General features: G+C 38.3%; 2 protein-coding genes across 2 annotated transcripts; both read right to left on the bottom strand.

The window, feature by feature from the left end:
- Positions 1 to 1,048: 1,048 nt before the first annotated feature.
- HEBP2 (heme binding protein 2) lies at positions 1,049 to 9,601 on the bottom strand. Its single transcript, XM_015824932.1, has 5 exons — positions 9,511 to 9,601; positions 8,063 to 8,138; positions 4,146 to 4,281; positions 2,808 to 2,988; positions 1,049 to 1,420 (listed from the first exon to the last, which is right to left on the bottom strand). Exons 2-5 carry the CDS (start codon positions 8,135 to 8,137, stop codon positions 1,243 to 1,245), a joined length of 570 nt encoding a protein of 189 aa, XP_015680418.1. The 5' UTR covers position 8,138; positions 9,511 to 9,601; the 3' UTR covers positions 1,049 to 1,242.
- Positions 9,602 to 13,566: 3,965 nt separating this feature from the next.
- Positions 13,567 to 19,452, bottom strand: SMIM28 (small integral membrane protein 28). Its single transcript, XM_029285883.1, has 2 exons — positions 19,339 to 19,452; positions 13,567 to 13,950 (listed from the first exon to the last, which is right to left on the bottom strand). Exons 1-2 carry the CDS (start codon positions 19,450 to 19,452, stop codon positions 13,567 to 13,569), a joined length of 498 nt encoding a protein of 165 aa, XP_029141716.1.
- Positions 19,453 to 22,160: the final 2,708 nt, after the last annotated feature.

The raw sequence follows: 22,160 nt of genomic DNA, 5'->3' as shown, positions 1-22,160 counted from the left end.
CCTTTCAATGTCTATTGCCCATTGTGTGCCTGCTTACTCTTGCCATCCCTCCTCCAATGAATGTAAATACAAATTACATTCTAGTTAATTATTTTAGCACTGGGATGAGTATTGCAAAGGGTGAGGGAGTAAGGAAAAAAGGGAAGCTGAAGAAAAATCATAAGCAGTTACACAGTTTTCACATAGCAACCACTTCACATAATGATTGAGTTGCCGGAACCAATTGCTAAACAAGAACAACCTATATATTCAATAATTATTCAGAAGAAGCCTAGACAAAGTTCAAAGAATTAAGGGCCACAATCAATAATTTAAGGAGGTGAAAGGCAATGGGTGGCCTCTGAAGCAAGCTGCTCTCATTCTCACCCTAAAAACTGCCCCCTAAACAGGCCACAAGTGCCTCCCAAATTCAGCAACCCCTGATTTACAGGACACATCAGAATTGTTTAAAAATGCCCAGCCCAGTTTTTCATTTAAGAGGCAGCTGGGGATTGGCATTAACTTTCTTACCTTTTAAATAACATTTTCAAAGGGCTCCAAAAAGGGCTAAAGGGTGAAACAGATAGGATCTCCTTGCTTACCTAAGTAATCTTTTTTTGGTCAGCTCAAGAGTACTGCCTTTTAATTTTTTTTCTCCAAGGGGTATGGTGGGATTTGGTAATGCAACAGGGGTGCAGTTTTCTGTCCCTTTCCCTATTCTGTGGAAGGGGGGGGGACTTGAGATGGCTTTTGATTTAATTAGTGTATCAAGACTATCAAAAGATCACTATGTTTGATTTTGCAGCAAAGATCAGCAGTAAAATAATGCTCTTTAGCCGTTTGCGTCCTACTGAAGGAAAACAAAACTCCAGAAACAACTATGGGATTCATAGAGATTCTAGGTTTCTTTACCTGCCTTTCAAATTTCCTTTCTCCCCAGATTAAGCCTCCAATTTGGTGGAAAAGTCTTGCGTAAGCATTACTGTTTTTGTAGAAAGTTCAATTAATTTACTACAAAACAGAATTCATCCCTTTCAAGGATTATAAATATTATAAAATAATAATTATTAACATTATTCTATTAGTCATATTTTAGCAAAAAAAGATCAGTTTTATATCAGCATAGAAATTTAGGCAATGGTAAAAGCAAAGAAATATGTTAGAAAATATACAGGAACACAGCTTTTATACATAAGGAAAACTCCCTTTTCAATTAAGCATTTAAAAGTTAATACTTATAATCTGTATTGCTGTGGAAAGAGTTTAGCATTTTTTGATAAGCCAAACTTCATTATGCCTGTTCAGCAATTTAAATGGACTGTCATAACCAGCAGTATAATAGATCTTTTCTTGAAATGTTCTTCCATCCCGCCTTAAAGTTTCAGCAAGTGCCTGTATTTCTTCTTGATTTTTTTTAGCTTTAGCAAATCCCCCAAATGATCTGTTAAGAACAGAAACATACATATTTTGAAAAAGCAGGACCTAGACCAACCATACAAAGTCAAAATTCAAAATCAGTGTTAATGAAATATTTTTCCCAGCATTTAAGCGCTGCTTTATGTGATTCCTAGTCATCTATGATCTGTCCTTTGATTAATTTTCTCACAAAGGGAATCCATCCATATATTATAAAAGCAACAAACGAATATACCCCCGTGATGTTTTCATATGAACATGGAATGCTGAACAAACATAAATTATCTCTGAATACAACAAACAATGAAATTCATGGATTAAAACAATAACGTGGGCCAATCCCAAAGACTGTTTTAAGAGAAAGAAAAAATGAGAAGGTACAAATGTAGCTTCCTGTAATGGCATATATAAAATACCTTTCACAGAATATAAATTTCATCCATACAATACAGGTAGTTCTCGAGTTATGAGTGCAATGGAGCCTGCCCATTACTCCCTGCCTTGCTCGTTAAGACTAACATGAGGTATCTCAGAGTGGAGAAGGCCTAGTGATGGAATAGGCCCCAAAGGCCTTCCCGACCCACTAAGATACCTCATGCTTCCCCCTCTCTTCCTGCTGTGCCAGATTCACCTGGAAAAGATCCGTCTCCTCTCTGCCGCAGTTCCTGCTGCTGCCCAGATCTGAGGCTGGGGGACGCTTCCGCGGCCCTCCAGTGGCCTGATCCAGGCACCAAAAGCCTTTTCCAGGCCACTGACAACTGGATCTGAGGCCGCGGGACTTGCTCGTAAGCACTAGGGGACGCTTATGACATAATTTCAAACGAGTGTTAAGTGAACGCTCGTAACTCGAGGATTACCTGTACTGTTTCCATCCCCTGGTTTCTTTTTAGGTTTATTATTTCTAGAACTGCTAGATCTTAAGCAAAGTTGCTCAGAAATTGAAAAACTATATATTTATAATTACTAAAGCATCTGAGAACTTCTGAAAACTTTTGATTTTAGCAGGCTTTTTTTTTTAAAATCCTAGAATATTTTAAAGTATATACAACATATTTTATCCACCACAAGGTGGCAGACAACAATTATTAACAATGTTAAATAGCTTTTGGCCCAGATATATTCCATTACGACCAATTAGCTGTTGTATGCAAGAGTTATCTTTCATCCCAACTGATAAAACATTATCATACTAAGATCACTAGAAGGGGGGGGGGAACCTTTCCCTCACACATCCCAACTGGCTAGTTAATATGCAGCAGGTAGTAATGTATAGATATTTTAAATAGGGACTGTGTTACCTGTATAATTTTTTTTAAAAAAATATATAGTTCATACATACATCTCTCCCCCACCCCATTGCCTTTATAGTCCAAGAAACTAGAGAGGGTCCCTTCTGAGAGGTCAATATTTACCTGACATAGACTGTAATTGCTGGCTTGGTTTCGATGAAGACATCTGCTTCTGAAGGCTTGGGTGGGTTTGCCTGGTACTGAGTTGGCAAATAAAAGGCAACTGTTGTGATGGACTCGGAGAACGGGCCAGCTCCTGGCTGGACATAGCATGTCACTGGAGCTGTCATAGCTATCTTTGTTCCTGCAAAAGGCAGGAAGAATCACGTCACTAGCTCCACCAAGAAGCAAAGTAAACATGCTGCTAAACTTTAAGGAATGAGTCTTTAAACTAGGATGCTAAAATCCTGAAATCTCTCATACATCTCTCATACATTAAATAATAGTATCAGCCAGAAATAATGATTTTATTCTGGGCAAACATCTAGCTCAGTGATGGCGAACCTTTTAGAGACCGAGTGCCCAAAAACTGGATCCGCCCCAACTTCACCCCGCCTGCCCCGTCCCCACCCCACCTGCCCGCAGGGCCACTCACCACCTCCAGGGCCCGCCACAGATCGCCCAGACAGCCCAGCAGCACCAATGCAGCCATGCCCTCTGCTCGCGCCCCGCAGCATCAACTGTGCGCGATGGAGTGTGAGGGCAGAGTCTTGTCTACGCTGCCTGGTTGCCATGTCCTTGGCTGCGCTGCTCTGTGTGGGCCACGCTCGGGGACAATTCTCCTTCGGGGGGCTGCTGGTGAGGAGGGGGTCACGGGAGGAGGCAAGGCTGGGGCAACGGCACGTGTGCCCACAGAGAGGGCTCCAAGTGCCGCCTCTGGCATGCGTGCCATAGGTTCGCCACCACTGATCTAGCTCAATATTAACTGCACACAAAATAAATATAATCAAATGACTAATCTTAAGCTAACTCAGTCAAAACAAGAAAATATATCTACTATGCTTTCTGGGCAGAAAACCTACAAATGAGGTAACTTTAGAAATATTTAAAAATGCACCTGACTACTACAGAGGAAAAAGTAGTTCCAATGCAATCATTAAACGTTTTTTTGCTATTTCAAACAAAAATTTAGAGGATTGAGGCAATTTAACCACACAACCTTTGGTAAAATGAATGTCCTCAGAATGATTACTTTTCTAATAACTTTAAGAACTTACTTATTCTTTATCCATGTTTGGAAATGTCTATTAAAATATTTGTATGCGCCTTTAGCCCAAAAAATAAAGAACAACTTCCGATAAAAGCTTTTAGAATATGCATGTAAGATATTTAGAAAGGCAACACATTTTGGGAAATGATGAAATATGTCTGTGTGGCATGATTTTTTTCCATGTGAAAAAAGAAGAACAATTTCAAGAAAATAGCTTGCATACGTTGGTGCCCAAAGCCTCTGTATATTACCTTTTTCATTCTTGCCTTTAATATAGTTAAAGAGCTTCATGAAGCCAGCATTTATGGCTGCATCCCAGTCTATGGTTTTAAGAGATGTACACACCCATTTGGCAGGTTCATACTGTCGAATTTCATAATCAGATGCCTTTTAAAAAAAGTCCAAGTCACAGATCATGACACTGTTACTAAATAATTTGCATACTATAAACTCAGAAGGAATTCATTAAAATACCAATAAAACATAAATTAAACTAAGCTACAATATTTACTGAGTTAGTTTAGGATAGGGCAGACCCACATTTAACCGTAACACTCGTTCAGTAACCCAAAGATGCTTTTCAAAAGGCAACTGGACTTTCTTGCCTTTTTTTTCCTTTTTGAATACGTTTTGCTTCTCATCCAAGAAACTTTTTCAGTTCTTCTTGGAATTTTGGCGTCTTCTTGTATGAGAAGCAAAATATATTCAAGGAGAAAAAAACCCAAGGAAGTCCAGTTGCCTTTTGAAAAACACCTTTGGGACAACCCTGACCTGGATGATTGAGAATCTCCATAGACATTCATTCAGTAACTCTAAGTCAGCCATACCTGAATCACCCTGTGTTGTGAGAATAGATGGGTTGGCTAGAGCTCATTGGAAGAAAAGTGGGATGTAACATAGTAAATAAACAGTACATGAATAAAGGACAGAACACCTTTGAACAGGAGTGTCTATGGAGGTTCTCAGTCATCCAGGTCATAGTTATCCCAAAGGTGCTTTTTTCACAAGGCAACTGGACTTTCTTGTTTTTTTCTTTGAAGACATTTCACTTCTCATCCAAGAAGCTTCTTCAGCTCTGACTGGATGGTGGGTAATGGAAGGATTTATACTCCTTGCAGACAGCTGGTCGTTTGCATTCTTTTAGAGAGTCATTGAAGCCACCTGGAGGTTTATCTGTGTCGTTGGTTTGTGTTTGGGTGTTTTATCCTTTCCCATCTTACAGAAAACTCACACACACATGGATCAATATTTACATGTTGATTCTCACCACCCACTGGAGCACAAAATGGGAGTTATCAGAACCCTACACCTCAGAGCTGAAGATCTGCCTACCAGCAAAGATTGGAAAGAAAAAGAACTAAAACACATCAAGGAAGCCCTCAGAAAGTCCAGTTGCCTTGTGAAAAAGCACCTTTGGGACTTCAAACAAGAGGCGTTGTACTGACAGAAGGGCTATTTAAAACCCATTTTCCAACTTTATTTCAAAAATGCTTCCTACTGCCATCCTGCAATCTGATCTTATAGCACATTCTTGCTCACAAAACAGCCCCATTAGTATTATAGCTGTGCACACCTCACAAAGAATTTGAAAAAAGTGCTTGACGTATGCTGGGAGCACATGCACAGCACTTCTCTGTAGTCATTAAAGCAGCCTAAGTTTTTCCAGGCTTCTGCCCAAGGCTGAAAAAGAGCTGGTTCAAGGAATTCTTAAAGCCTCGTGGCACTGGCTCTACACAGAAAAACCTGCTGTTTTCATGAGTCAGAGGTACTAGGCTCACGCAACGTCTTGGAGCATTTCTTTTCAAGCTTGTGAATGATCCTACTGGAGAATATACACAGATGCATTTAATGTTGTGATAGTTTAAAAATTAGAAGTAGCCATAAAGGGTTGCGATTCAAGCAAAGAAATAAGGATGAGCTACTTATCTCCCTCCACTCTTAAGTCATTTCCTCAGTCAAATTGCCATCTATCTGCAATACACGCTTCAAAGAAAAAAACAACACTTTTCTGTATGGTAGAAATGTTTAGAAAAAGTATTTTGAGTGGCAAAAAATTACTACACAAGAAAGTATTAAAGATAGTAAGACAGAAAAGATCTATCCTCTTTCATTCCAGAGTCAAATGTCTGATTTTTATTTCAAAGAGAGGGGAAAAATGGACTATACATAGATTTGCTCTCTACTTTGGTAGTAATTCCAAGTAACATTCATAAAGTTGAAATACCTTTCAAACACGTTTAGGCCATAATTCCCAGAACTTGCAGCTAACAAGGCTACCTGTGCTGCAATTCTGGGTTTGGGCCTCCATATACCTGACAGGTGTCAGGTTGGGACAGGCTAATCTCCTGACAGATATCAAAAAAGAGTAGCGATAATCCTTGGTTTATGGCTATTTGTCCAGTTGACTATTCAAAGTTATGGAACTGCTAGAAAAAAATTGATGTACAGATGGTCCTTGATTTATAACAACAACTGAAACCAGAATATTGCTTTTGGGGCAAAGTGGTTATTAATTCACTATTTTTTAATTTTTCAGTATTAATTTGATTCAAGTTGAATAGGCAAAATCAATTTAACTAATCACAAGTTGATGAAACTAGCAGTTAAATTATTTTACTTCAACATTCAGTTAAAGCATTGCCCTTCCCTTTCTATAAGACTAACAGGCTGGCTTTCAGCGCCCAGAATAGGGCAGAACAAGCACACAGCTTGCACACAACACTTTGCTCCACCTGCTCATGCATCATATGAACAGATCAAGATAGTTGCACTTTTATTGCCATCTCAAGTACAGACCTGGGTTGGCTATGTCTGTTTGTCATCTCAATCACAAGGATTCCTTTTCAGGAACACGGTCAATCTTTCTTTGAAAGAAAGTGACTTTATTTATTTATTTATTACATTTATACACCACCCAACTCACTAGTGAAGTGTCTTACATGAAGAGACAGCATAGACAATTAATATGCAAAGACAGCTGCTGCCCAAGTCCGCATTCAAGATGGCAAAGTAACTGGGTAACTTAGACAATATGGCCAATAAGAGTTTATTTGGAATATCCTAGAGTTTCCTATCTAAGGAGACCACCTTGTATTATTTAATTATAGGGCTGTTCCCAAGGAGGATCTAACTTATGAAATGCATACTAAAGACAGGAGGGCACAGTATAGGATGCGAAATATGACAGAGGGGGGAAGGGAGCCAAAAAAATAGAAACAATGATGATTACATAAACAAAGAAACTTTCATGCTGGCAAACAATAAAAGTGCGTGAGAGAAGCTCAGGTTGACTCCTTCCTAATTCTGCCTCCTGACCTGACCTAATTCAAAGGGTTGACAAGGAGTAGGGGCCATATGAAATTAAGTTGGAAATTCACAGTCCCTTTAATATTGTTTTTCTGGGATATTCACATCTACAATAGCACACATCTACTGACGACATGCAAAGTTAGCACCAGTGATGCAGATTTTATGGCATGGTTACACTGAACTAGAGGCCGTTGTGCTAGAAAACTCTTTTATTGTTTAACTGTATTTTATTATTATAAAACCTAAGTAGTACATTGTATTATTTAGGCACAATACAGTATTGACTAGAAATTATTAACACTTTAATATTTAGATAATTTAAACTTTTAAAAATATTTATATCAATATTAACTGTAATTCCTAAAATGTCAGTCATAAGGTTATTTAACGTTTACATCCAAAGGCAAAAGTGTCATTAATAAACAACTGCAACATATACAAAACTATTTGTTATACAGTAAAGGTTTCCATTTAAGCTTAATATTTAATACTAAGATCTCCACTGTATTATTATTGTTTGTAAAAGAAAAAAGAAAAACAGACAAAATAGCAAAAAGTAAAACAAAAACAGCTATCTAGTTTCCAACTTCCCCCTTTTAGTGCCCCCCACCAATTTACAATGTTTATATGCATTTAGCCCCCCCCTCCGCCAGAAGCATGTCCGGAAACTCCTGCCATCTAATGTTCCAAATCACACATTATGGATTTAGCCCCTACAATCTCTTTGGTTTAATTTGGGCTAATTTAAAAACATCTGGATCCTTTGTGGTCTGTAAGTCTCTCAAGACAATTTGGAGAATCAGTTCCATTACTTCTTGAATGAGGCTAATCCTAGGCTGGAAATGAAAAGATAAGTCACCTGATTTGGCAATGCAGTCCATTTAGGCATCTCCAAGCCAGAAGAAAAAAGGGCTTGTTTTATAGTCTTCAACATCCTATATAAACAAAAGGAATAAAGTTATAGGAGTTCTTCTATATTCTGGTTTAGACCTGTTAAGTTCATAAAGCTTTTGAAAGAAGATCTGCAAAGGATTCTAGCTTGTAGGTCTTTAACAACTACAATATAGTTGTTGAATTTTTATTTTATTCTTATCTCTTCAACTTCTTAAGTTGACGAGAGGAAGAAAAGCTATGATGGCTAAGGAACAAGGAAAAGAATTGAGTAGCAAGATTGCAAGCAGATATATTTGCAGAAATGGTTAAATTGACTTGTTTGATTAAGGAGCAGTTATTTTTATAAAAGACTGGAAACCCTTATGGTTATCTTGCTGAAAATGGATAAAAATGAACTGGTGATTTTGGGAATTTGATTAAAATGGATTGTTTTAAGAGAAAAAGGAGACCATGATATGTAGTATGGATGCGATGAGATGGAAATTGGTGTTTGTAACAGCTGCAAATAAGATCAGAAGTCGCCTCTTTATATATATTTTTCTTTTCCTTTTGTTATCTTTCACCTTATTTTTACCTTTTCTTTTTGTGCTTTTTTCTTTCTAGAGTTTTTAAGCCTATGTAAAATTCTACCATAAAAATAATAATCACTTTAAAAAGAAGACTGCAAACACAGAAATGGCCTGAAAACAACTTCCTGGATAGAAGTTTGCTCCTGTTCTTTTAACTGGGCTTGTAGTGTCCTCCACAACACACACACACACACACACGTTGATTAATTTGATAGACCCCCTCAAGGCTGAAGTCCCACTCCTAAATAAGCATTCACCATTCCTTAAGTAGATAAAACTTTGCATTCCTCCGTGAAGCACTTCTGCCTTGCATGGCTTCAGAATGAGCCCCCCATTCAACCGGTATACCTTTTTATTCTGCACGCCGCCGAGCAGCGGGGCAAACCCGGCTGCTTTTCCATTTGTCGCGCCTCTCTATTCAAAGAAGAAAAAACCCCAATCCAGGGACTCTTCACACCTACATCGCGCCTGCTTGTACACACCTCTTCACACAACTGCTTGTACACAACTCTTCACACCTACATCGCGTCCTGCTTCGCTCCGCTCAGCCAAAGGCTAACCTGACCCCGTTCAGATTTTGAAGAGTTCAATTGGGACAGCACGACCCAGGAGAAAGGCCTAGGCGCAGGGGTAGGCAACCTTGGCTCTTTTAGGACTCGTGGACTTCAACTCCCAGAATTCCTGAGCCAGCTGTGCTGGCTCAGGAATTCTGGGAGTTGAAGTCCACGAGTCATAAAAGAGCCAAGGTTGCCTACCCCTGCCCTAGGGGTTGTGTAGTTCAAAATATGGGACGGGGGGGGGAGGCAGACCAAAATGCCTACTCCTTCCTTTCGGCCAAACTCACCTTTCGGTTAGCCTCTTCTTCTCTGGTCCCCAAGCAAGAACTTTACAAAGGGGGCAACCGAGTTTGGGGGCATAACATTTCTAGCTGCCAGGGTTGCGGGGCGGGGCTTCCCGCTTTAGGATGGAGAGAATAATGACTCTCCTCCGCCCCCGCTCGCCCCCCCTCCCGAAAATCGCACAAAGAATCTGCTGGTCCCTGCGGGGAGGGGGTGGGGATAACGGAGAATGTGGCTTTCTGATTGGTTGCGAGTGGGCGGCATTTACGCCCATGGGGGGGGATTTTAAGGGAGCCTCGGCCTGCTGTTTTGCTTGGATTGAGAAAGGGGCGGGGAAAAAAAAAAAAGCTTCTGGTTTTGGTGGCGCTGGGTGTGGGATGGCGCTTGTTGTGGTGGCGCGGTCTCCCGGGGAAAGAAGGAGTGAGCTCATGGCCTCCTGTCAGATGCCCAAAGGGGGGAGGGGGAAGGAGGAGGAGGAGGAGAGGGAGAGATGAAAAGGGCCCTTTGAAGCAGGAGGCACGAGTGGTTCCTCTCGCCAGCTCGCTCCCACCAGCGCTGCGTTTCTTTCCGCTGAGGGAATGCTCGCATTTCGGCGGGGGCGCTGGCTGCCTCGGGCCAAGGGCGTTTCTCGCGCTCGAGGACGGCGAAGGAAACTTTTGGCGCTCGAAGTTTGCGCCCTTGCCTCGTTGAAGCACAAACTTGAACGTTCACATTCACAATCACACACTCCTTTTGAACTGCGGGGAGGGACGCGCTTGGCGCTTTGCAGGGCAAAGCCAAGGAGCGAGCGAGGTTTACTTGTTAGGGCAGGGGTTCTCAACCTTGGCAACTTTAAGACTTGTGGACTTCAACTCCCAGAATTCCTCAGCCAGCTTTGCTGGCTGAGGAATTCTGGGAGTTGAAGTCCACAAGTCTTAAAGTTGCCAAGGTTGAGAACCCCTGTGTTAGGGTTTGGCTAGTCCAGCGGCTCCCAACCTTTTCTATACCCCGCACCCCTAAGAACGCTTCTGATATATTCTCGCACCCCTTACAAAAGTTCGAAATAACGGCAACGAATTATGCATATACACTACAATTTTGAAAACCCAAGTTTTCGCAACCCCTGGAATATTGTCTTGCACCCCCCAAAGGGTGCGAGCAACCCCGGTTGGAAACCCCTGGATTAGAGGGTCCTCTAATGAAATCTTGCTGAGTGTTACAAGACTTCCTTGTTGTTTTTGTAAGAATGCCAAACTCTTCTTGTGTAATTTGGGATAGGCAATTCACGAAATTTCAGGGTAAGAACAGCGAACTTCGGCAAGGTTTCAGCATAAGAGCGCATAAATTTGAGACCTTTGGATGTGCATGAAAAAAAAAACTTTGAATAATTGTGCAAAATAACTCAAAAAGACTGCTGACTGCAGAATGGTGTACATTCTTCCACACGTTTCACTTGCACAAAAGTTCATTGTTGGAACCGCCAGGAATAATAATAATAATAACAATAACAATAGACCTTGGAGGTCTTCTAGTCCAACCCCCTGCTCAGGATAATATATTATGTTGCAACTTTAAATTGCTTCTGCATAAATCAATATGAAAATAAAAGTTTCTTATCTGTACAAATCCATCCTCCCAAATGTCACAAGTGTGATTAAACTCTCAAGTGGGATTAGTAATAATATCCTGGTCTTTTTAGGTATCCTAGCAAAGTACCATTTAGGAAGTACTGTTGAGCCTATTAGAATAGAAGGATTATCATATCCCTAGTTCTCAGGCTTAACTATGTCTCAAATACTATATTTTTACTGTGCATAGCAATATATACATTTGTTAGACCTTATCTAACACCCAGAGGCTTCCTTATAATTTCCTTTTCTTTGAACCCCTCCTGAGCTTGGAAATATTTGCCTTTGAACAAGTTTCTAATGGTTTTAATGTATTTTCAAATTACTTCATTTTAATTTGATTTTATGGACTTATCCTTTTTATTGTGAATTGCCAAGAGATCTTGATAGTCATTGATATATAAAGAATGGATGGGATAGAAAGTAAACTTTTATTAGGCTAAGAAAGTAGAGACACTCTGAAAACTATTGGTTTGTAATATTTATTATGTTGATGCATAATCTGTCCAACTAGAAAAGCATTGTTAGTCAAGTGACTTGAATTTAAAGAATATTGGCCTGTTAAATTCCAGCTTGTTTCTTAACAACTTCTACTAAAAATAAATAAGCAATAGAGCTATAGTATCAGTATTAGAGAGGTTATACTGATGCAGTTATTTAATAAAAAAATGTAGAATGCTAGTTCAGCATAATGATGTTAATTCATTCCTTAGTGTAGATTGCATTGATTTGTCCTGAAATGTTTATCTGGATGACAACAGGCAATTGGTTTTTTTTAAAAATAACTGATTTTTTGAAATAAATATGAGTAAAGCATCCACATCAATTACAGTAGCTATTTATTTACTTACTTATTTGATTTGTATGCTGCGAATCTCACCTATAGGCAATTCTAATTTACCAAGAAATTATTTGTTTCTGTTCTTACTAACATGTCTATATAAAATGATAGTTATCAGATAAAGAGTAAGTTTGTGCCTATTGATGGATATTACTTAAAGCATTACTTTGCCTGTTGACTTATGAAAACTATGCAATTACACATTCATATAGATATGTTATTGATTAAAATAGCTGTGATAATTGTTCTAAATTTTCTCCCTTAGGTTCATATCTAAAACTATGATGTTGAAATACAGCTAAAAATTCAATGTTTATTTTAAAACCTTTATATAGTCACTGTTGTTTTAACAAGCTCCCAATCAAGAATTAAAGAATATTATAATAAAACAACAAAAAATTATATTAAAACTCTTAAAACCATAAACATGAAAACAAAACAAAACAAAAACCTGGCCCCAAGTTAAGCTTCTGGCATACAATCACCTCATCCTATAACCAGCACTTGGGGGGCAAAGTCAAATCTTCAGTCCCTTTTAGAAGGCTGGGAGGATAGCGGTCTGCTATACCTCAGAGGGAAGAATGTTCCAGAGGGGCAAGGGAAAAGGCACATTTCCTATAAGGTGACAGTGTATAAAGAAAGACATTAGGAGTATGCCTACCCTATCTAGTCAGATAGAACAGGTAGATGTCCTTATGGAAAGGTTGTTCTCGCAAACAGATGATAGGGATGATAGATAGATAGATAGATAGATAGATAGATAGATAGATAGATAGATAGATAGATAGATAGATAGATAGATAGATAGATAGATAGATAGATAGATAGATGATAGATAGATAGATAGATAATACTGATTTTCTAGTGACATAAATGTAATCTACCTGAAAAGCAAAATAAATAAATAAATAAATTTAAATACTTTATTGTTTTTAACGTAGCCATATTTAACTTTATATCTAGAATTAAAAGATTACTGGAGTTTTATTTAAAAGTAGAAAAACCGTGAAATTATTCTATACACAGTGCAGAAGATTACCGCATTGGTGTATTAAGTATCTTATTGTGCCTTCCAATAATTAAATCTCCAAATGTTCCACTTTTCTTAAACACTCAAAAAAACCGCGCATTTATTGTGTGTGCCATTCAGAGACCTTCAGATACATTTCAAAAGTCATGTATAATCTGTAGTATTTTGATATGTAAACTTGTTGATTATTTGTTGAATTCATAAAATGTCTAAGAAATATTACTGCATTACAAACTTTAAAGCCCTTTCAATTATGTATATGTGTAATTCAAGTCTAGTTGCTTTCCAGCACAGCTGTTGCAATCCAACTCACTTCAGATTTGCCTTCTAAAACATCTGTATGTCATTTACTCCAGGAATTTCCTAGGCATAGTGTTAAGTTTAATCTTTCCTTCATCCAATACAGTTGGCTGGTGAGCTATTTCAATATATATTCCATTTTAAATTGATACTGTTACCATTTTAAATTAATCCTTTGAAGCTCCATTGTGCTTGTACAGATTGCCTTGCTCTTAGTTCTTCTTACTTTGTTTTCAGAAGTCATTATAGACTGGAGACCCTGACCAAAAAGATTTCTGTGTGCTTATTGTTCTTTGGTCTCTTCATAAGGAGGCAGTGGCTCCTGAAATCGCTGAACATGGTCCTCTTCCATGGATGCCTTCATGGTGGCCTCCTCATATGATGGAGGCAGGCATACAGTGAGAAAGGCAGTTTCAGGCAGGAGTGTGGAGTATTGGAACCTCTGCTCATTGTTCCAGGGTAGCACAGAGAGAAAATCTGTCACCTCATGCTCCGGAAGGGATTCTGGCAGATCAATGCTGAAGATCTGAGCCTGAGGATTGCGACGTTGGCAATGTCTGTAGAGGAAGAGCAACAGGAATGCCAGGAAGAGCATCACGGTAGCTGGTAATATGATGCATAGGAATGGCTCTATGTCTTCTTTGGTCGAACTTGCTTTATGCTGACTCTAGGAGAAACCAAGACAAGAATGTGTATCAGGCCTTAGCCAATTTCATTTTATGTGAATCCTGACTTTCATAAAAACGTCTCAGGGCAGTAAACAGTAGTATAAAAAAAAAGCCAAACCCACTGAAATAAGCAAATTAATCAAGTATAAATACAGATATAATAGAATGTGTTGTTTTGCAGAGTATGCACAACTGAGTACTGCCCAATGAGTACTTCTCCAAGCAGGCTCTCACTTTCCCTTAGAAAAATGCCTCCACCTAAGGGCTAATCAATCTCTCTTCTTGAAGCCTCTGAGACATAGGCTGGTGTTTGCTATTATACCCTATCACTCAGGAAAACTTTATTATGGACTGTCAGAGGTGATTTGAAAATAGCAATTGCAAAGACTCTGTAGCCTCCTTTTCTATGCCAATAATTACCTCCATCAAACCCCAAAATGGTTGATTGTATCTAATGTTTGCTCCTGCCAATAGGAACAATCCTTGAAGGAGTTCTTTTAATTACATCTCAGAAACCGGGAGGTCCTACAGCACCACCTCTTAACCCATTTTAGAGCATCCTTTAACCCCTGTAGCAGCATTTCTAGAGTTCCAGGTGTTAAAATGCCCTCTTTACCCTTATCCCATTGAAAAAGCACCATTGAAACAGAAAGCTTCCCCAGAGGGAAGGAAATAAGGATCCAGATCAGTATGTTTACCTCTCTTATATTGCCTCTACTGCTATCAGTTGGATAGCAACTGTTTCCCTACTCTTCTATGGCTATCAGAGGGCTGATTTAACAACTCAGTGACTGGGATTTTTAAAAAAAACCTGATGGCTTTGTGCCCTTTCCCAAAGGAACTATGCTTTTGGCAAACTACTCAGCTCTTCTCCAGTATGATTTCACTAGTAGCTATTCAGTGGATAGGTGGAGCGGCAACTATAGGATGCTCTGAGGTGCCGAGCACACCCATGTTTTAATTAAACAAATTGGTTCAGAAGTTAAAGTGGTCAAGTCTCAGCATTACATTCCAGTCTCTCCTGCCATCCTATAGCTGATTTTGACCTTAGAGTTAGCAATGGTATAAAGTATGAAGAAGAACACAACTGACACTTTCCAAATCTATTTAAAATGTTGACTGAATCATATAAACATTATCTTGCAACTTAATTTATCCTCATCCCTGCATTTATCTAACCATGCTAGAAGTAACTATAAGCAGGGTTTTTCCCCCCTTATCATTTTACATTTTTCTTTCCCCCATTTAAGTACCCTCTTAAACTTTGATAAGGGTAAATAGATAAGATATGTATCCTGAACATCAGATGTTGTGGGGAATTGTGACAAAGGGAATTGGGGCCACTTAAAACTAAATGATAAATACTAAACGTTAAACTTAAATATTAATGGAAAATTAAAACTGGGAAAATTTATTAAGTTATTGATGGTCTAAAAGATGGAATATTAAAACAATTAAGATATACATAAACTAAAAATTATTGATAAATGTAAGAAAGCTATTTTGTATCTGATCAATAGAATAAGAAGTATACTAATAAGAGACAGTACATATTAAAGGAAAAAGAGGAAATATTGGCTGAATAGTTGGAGACTTGTATTAATAATATCTATATGTAATTGAATCATTGTAACTTAGCTGCCACGTTGTTTTTCAAAGATATAATGGTAATATTAGAAAATAAATAAAAAGTTTAATAATAAAAAAAGGTAAATAGATTTTAAAAAACCAGACAGGACAGATGATGAATAAGCAGCTATTAATTTTGCTGCCAAATAAATCACAGTTTTTGCTATTTATACACTTTGCTATTTATATACTATGATTTTGGTAGGGTGTTTAAATTACTTTAGCATTCATTTCTTTTAAATTTATCTACCTGTCCTACTTTAAGAAATTTATGCTAGCAGCCAAAGGATTTTTTTTTTGTTAAATGATCATTTAAGCGGGATAAAAATATTTCTGCTTGTGTAAGGCATACATGGAAATGGGAATTCTTCTGGATGGAATTGTGGAACTTAATTGAATGGAATAGGACACCACATTTTTGAGAATACAAGCTGACACCTATTTTATTGTTACATTTTGTGTTGTCAAAACAATCTAACAATTAAAAAAGTAATAGTGAGTTGCCTTAATAGATTTGTTAAGGATGTATATATTATTTTTATTTTTTTCATCTTGTTTTTGTTAAGTTTTTATAATTCTGCATGGAATACATATATAGATTTAATCTTATTTGAAACAATTGCAAAAAAATAGGGCCCATGGTTTCCTTCTGACTATTGTACTTGTATTACAACACATAGGAATTATTGTAAATGATGTACATAAGCATATCAGTTTCATGATAAAACTATGTCAGATAGCAAATCATGGTTTCTAGTCATAGACATTGGGGGCAAATGACAACACAAACTCAGTCTATTTGCATTAAAACACTGGGCATCCACAAGGACATAAAGACATAAAGAAGTATCATTTTGACAACTGTTCATTTATTGACATGGTATGTATATGTTTATATGTATGTTATAGTATATGTTAGTGATATATGTTGCCTATACTAATAGATATTTTCTGTGGTGTGAATTCTCTGTAGTTTTTCTGTGTTGAGCTTTGCACCAGAGCTTCACAATACATCATAGTTCTTCAAACGCTTAACTCTTTATTTAGCACTTGGCTTGACTTGATAGAAGACTTTCAGACATATTAGAATCTTCATTGTTTATAAGAATAAAGTCACACATGCATTTGCCCATTGTCATATGCAGATGTCAGAGCTTTTTATATATATTTGTGTTCCAGAGTTTAAATTCCGGACATTTTCTTTCCACTGGTCTGAATTAATGGATACTTGGTCAATCTTTAGATGTTCTTCAGAAACATCCGAAATATGTATATATATAATTTCTCTTTAGCATGAAAATGTATAATTCTCATGTCATCATTTTTCACTGTTTGTATTAGAAGTGTATCATGTAAACAAGACCCCAGCTTATTGTAATATTCAGCTGGGACATTATTTAAATGGAGAAATTGTCACTAGGAAGGAAAGGGGAAATTAAAAATTTATGTTGTTCTTTAATTATATATTCAATACATATTTAATGGTATATAATATGGTAGAAAGGATTATGGTGAATATCAAATATTGCAGCACTACCATTAAAATAAATACTTTGTGAAGGAAAAGTAAACTGCAAACCTTTTATGTTTGATTCTATTTTACTACCACTTGAAGCCTAATGGTATAAGGTAAATAGGATGTATTCCAAATTATACTTAAGTGTATCTTGCATACTCTGATTTTTATATCTCATGAGGGAATGGATAGGTTAATCAATATTTCCAAATGCAACAGCAATGATATCATTTGTTGCAGGTTTTTAGTATGAATCATCAGTTGACTTTAAGTATTCAACGCTTTGAATACAATACAAAATGCATATTGTAGATAGTTTACCTATTTAAAACATTGACATTATTTTGGAGTTTTAATCTGGAGACTTGAAGGCAGTTTGAAAGAATGATTAAACTATAGAGTGTGCACTTTTATTCTATTTGAATACTTTGGTAAACCAATTTTGCAAAATGTCTGTACTGGTTTAATCAATCCACAAAACAGCATCTCTTCCAAATACATTCTGTTAAAATGTACGACTGATTTGACCTGAGTCTTCTTGCATGAAACAAACATTACCATTTTACAGTGCTCTTTATTTACACCTGGCCATACTGTCTGTCTTATATATTTTGGTTGAGAAAACATAGAAAAAGAAAGCAGATATGACTAATAATATTTTTTCAAAAATATATAGAATTGCTTGATTCATTAATAAGTAGGCATTGATTTGTATAATATTCTAACATTTCCCTAGCCAGGATTTCAAAATTAATCAATGAGACTAATACACGTTTATAGCCAAACTTACAAATTCATCACTGCAGAGCAGGGTTTTACAGAATAACAGAATTACTGAGTTGGAAGGGACTTTGGAGGTCTTCTAGTCCAACCCCTTGCTCAAGGAGGAGACCCTGTACCATTTCACACAAATGGCTATCCAATATCTTCTTAATAATCTCCAGTGATGGAGCACCCACAGTTTCTGAAGGCAAGCAATTCCACTGTTCTCACCGTTAGAAAATTTCTCCTTAGTTCTAGGATGCTTCTCTCTTCAGTGTTTTCCTATGCACTTTTGTGAACATATGAGTGTACTTTTGAATTTTGAACAAAGGCAGAGAAAAAACAAAATAAATAAAAATCTGGTTGATTACTGAGAATGGAGTTTGGCTCATTGTGGTAACGATGTAGAAATCATAAGCTATTTTAATCAAGAAGAGAAAAAATGTGTACATGGAATGATATTTAAACACTGTATGTAGATGTGAATCACTATATGCAGATTCAAAAATATGTTGACTCTAGCATTAAGTAGTGTTGTGAAGATGTAAATGAGTAATCACCAATTTTTCATCACAAACCAAACACATTCAGTATTAACTTCAACACTACTTTTTTTTTTAGGTATGGTAATAGTTTAAACATTCAGATGAATGAAATCACATTTTAGACATCAATGAAAAAATATGCATTGTGAACAATTCTATGAAATCATGCAAATGTGAAGAATCACATTTATGCTTACAGTAGCTGACATCAACACAAAAAACACCATTGCAATCATTTACTGTCATATTACTACTATTCTTCTGGTCTTATTGCAATAAATTATTCTGTCTAACCAGGAGACCTAGAAATATTTAGAAGGAATAAATTCCATTCAATTTTCCACTAAATTCAGTGGGACTTACTTCAGAGTAGACATGCAGAGAATTACATTACTAGCCTGCTATTAGTTTTATTTTTGACCCAGTGCAGTTAGGCTATTATTTAAAGAACCAGACTAAATTACTTTACAAGTTACTGTAAAAAATACAGAGAAAAATAATTTGACCCTCAAAATCTCTTTTAGATTGTCTTGTCAGGGTAGTCTTTCTGATCGATCTCTCACGCCTTCCCCTTTTGCCACTCACAACACTGTGAAAAGTAATATAATCCAGGAAACAAAATTTGCTGAATTATCACTTATTCTAATATCACTGGATCTGCCGAGAGAAAGGATTGAGAATGAAATAGGATTGAAATAAAATGACAGATTCAAAAGCAGCCAAAATATCCATTTGATGTTAAGTTTTGAGGTAAATATTTAGATCAGTTTCTGCAAACTTTTTTTTGGTGAAAACAAAGGAACTATTGCATGGAGGACAGCGTGCAATTTATGTAAAATAAAACACTTGCACAAACCCTTTGTCATCCTGAAACGAGACATCTTGAAAGAACAGAAGTAAATTCAAGGAATATAAAGAGAAGAGAAGACACAAACCTGTAGCTCTGTTTCCACCAATGGCACACCTGGTTCACTGGTTAACCAGTCATAGTTTCCCCTGTCAGCGTGTCCAAATTTCTTCCAGCTACCACTGTCCAGAAGCCAACGCATACTTTCATGGACGTATGGGTTTGTTCTTTGTTCTTCCTCTTCAGTTGTGGTCTTCTTTTTGATTATTTTTAATACCGTCCCTTCCCTCTTTCTTTTTTCCCCTGATACTAGGCCTAGCTTGGAATGCCTAAGCTGAAAACCATGCTGATATTCTCTCCTGTTCCTGGCAGTGAAGAAGGAAAGGGTAGAACACTGACCAAATGAATCTTGGACGCTATTTTGTCTTCTAACTCAATCTCTCTGGATTTGCTTCAGTGGCCTACATTACCAGGGAAGCTGGCATCAGGTATCAGGGAAGAGATAGCATTCTGATTGGATGGTTGCCTGCATTAGGATTATTAAAGGGGTATTTCCATGACAGTCTGAGTGCACATGGTCCTAACTCTGTGGATAAATCATTGTCTACATTTATAGTTCATATACATACAATTGATATATATATATAAATATATATATATACATAATGTGTGTGTGGAGAGGAAGGGAGCCCTCATGTTACAGAGAGATAACAAAAGGCTTACTCCTCCCTAAGGGTTAAGGAAATATTTCCACTTGGATGCAATGTAAATAGCAAAAGCAGTTGCTGTTAGGCAGGCAAGGGCATAGCTGAAAGCTGTTCTGAATTATTTAGAGGTATTAGAATGTAGATGTTAATGATAAATCCGAAAAGAGGCTGCTGCTAGAAAAGGCTTTAGTAACTGAGAATATACGATTGCTTTCAGTGACACATCTAACGGGCTTAATTCTGCTCTTTAATCTCCCGTAGCTTTTTTTTAACAGATAAGTATCATTATGTTTCAATCATTTAATTTAGTTATTCAAAGCAAAAAGACTCCAAATGGTTTCTATGCTCCCCTTATAGCAAAACTGTATTGATAGAGCGGTAAGATGTCAGCATGATCACTTGGTGGTTCTTATCTTTCTTTTAGTCCCCCCTTGGCTATATTCTGAACTTAACATTGTTTGGGAAACATTTGATAAAATTGTAACAACAAGAAATTATGCTCTATCGGTTATTAGTAAGAAGAAAGCAAAGGAAATCATCTAGTCCTATTAGTATCCAGGCAAGGAATTCAAATGTAAAATTGCTAAGTGTTAAAGATATGTGACATAGTACAAGTAATCCTCAATTTACGACCACAGTTGGGACTAGTATTTTCATTGCTAAGCAAGGCGTGAGTCATGTTCGATTTTACAACTTTTGTTTTTGCCTCAGCTGTTAAGCCAGGGGTGTCAAACTCAATTTCATTGAGGGCCGCATCAGCATTGCGGTTGCCCTCGGGGCTGGGTGGGTGTGGCCAGGGTGGGTGCGGCCTACTGGGTGAGTGTGGATGGAGTGGGTGTGGTCTACTGGGTGGGCGTGGCCAGCTCTACATCATTCGCGTCAAGGGTGCATGCACCCAGGGGGTGGGGCCGACGCGGCAGGGGCTGGTTCCTCGCTGTTTCCAGACGGCCTTGTGGAGCTAAGACTGAATACATTTCAGCATAGATGGCCACCACAAAATTGTACATTGGCTCCCAGCCAGCCTGGGCCAGAGCCAAGGCAGCAGGGGCCGTTCCCTCACTGTTTCCAGGATGGCTTCGCGGGCCATATGAAACCACTTCGCGGGCCACATCCGGCCCCCAGGCCTTGTGTTTGACATGTCTGTGTTAAGTGAATAATGATAGTTGTTAACACAGTCCTTTCAGCAGTTCCAAGAAGGCTCCACACCCATTTACATTACTCAAGTGATCCTGAGGACACAGACAAACCTCCAAGTGGCCCCAACAACTCTCTAAAAGAATGCAAATGACCAGCTATCTGCAAGGAATATAAATTCTTAGGAGTACTGTAGGAAAGAATCCTTCAGGATGGTGTGACACATCCCTTTCCTTCTGGTATCTGAGCACTGTCATTCAATTTTGGGAAAGTGGGAGAGTTGATTTCTAAAATCTGGCTCTCCACCTATACTTGTCAGCTCTATGAGCTGTTGGAAAATTTGCATCATGCTGAACAGTAGAAGTCCTATGATGGCAATCAGGGTGCTGGTACCATGAAATGGGGGGGGGGAGCTAACTCCCACTGTTTTTCTGCTGCTTCATGGCACAACTATCCCTATGTCTGTTGTTTGGACTCCCTTTGAGTATACAATGCAAAGAAACATGCAAAACCAAAGTGATTTTTGACAGACGACTAAGATTTCTTGCCTGAGGAAGAACAAGGATCACCAATAGGTGCAGTTTTTGACTGGTTCAGAGACCGATGGGTAACAGCCCCAAGGAAGAATCCTGAGAACATCTTTTCAAGCACCTCTGTTTCCTCTCTTTGCCAGAGAAGAAGGGGGCAGTGACCTGGATAATGTTTTCATTTCATACGGGATGAGATTATTGAGGTTGAAAATTAGATTCATATATCCTCTGATGCTTTTTGTCTAGACCCTTTTAGAGACCGAGTGCCCAAAAACTGGCCCCGCCTCCACCCCCTGCCCCGCCCCCGCTCCATCCCCCATCCCCCACCCTGCCTGCCCACAGGATCACTCACCGCCTCCAGGGCCTGCCACAGATCGCCCAGGCAGCCCAGCAGCACTATGCCCCCACACCCTCTGCCTGCGCCCTGCAGCATCAACTGCATGATGGGGTGTGAGGGCAGAATCTTGTCTATGCTGCGTGGCTGCCATGTCCCTGGCTGCATTGCTCCGTGTGGGCCACGCTCGAGGGCGACTCTCATT

Source organism: Protobothrops mucrosquamatus, unplaced genomic scaffold (genome assembly GCF_001527695.2).
Source record: "Protobothrops mucrosquamatus isolate PMUCROS unplaced genomic scaffold, P.Mucros_1.0 scaffold2417, whole genome shotgun sequence".
NCBI lineage: Eukaryota > Metazoa > Chordata > Lepidosauria > Squamata > Viperidae > Protobothrops > Protobothrops mucrosquamatus.
The sequence above is the reverse complement of the archived record's forward strand: the minus strand, read 5'-3'. Positions and strand labels throughout refer to the sequence as shown.

Bases quoted from the DNA above. Each gene is read 5' to 3' on its own strand.
- SMIM28 (XM_029285883.1), bottom strand. From the start codon at position 19,452: ATGCGTTGGCTTCTGGACAGTGGTAGCTGGAAGAAATTTGGACACGCT. The intron at 13,951-19,338 runs GTTTGTGTCTTC...GGTTTCTCCTAG, and splicing joins TGGTGGAAACAGAGCTACAG to AGTCAGCATAAAGCAAGTTC.
- HEBP2 (XM_015824932.1), bottom strand. From the start codon at position 8,137: ATGTTGAAGACTATAAAACAAGCCCTTTTTTCTTCTGGCTTGGAGATG. The intron at 2,989-4,145 runs GTAATATACAGA...TGCCTTTTGCAG, and splicing joins TAAAGGCAAGAATGAAAAAG to GAACAAAGATAGCTATGACA. The intron at 1,421-2,807 runs GTAAATATTGAC...TGTTCTTAACAG, and splicing joins GCAATTACAGTCTATGTCAG to ATCATTTGGGGGATTTGCTA.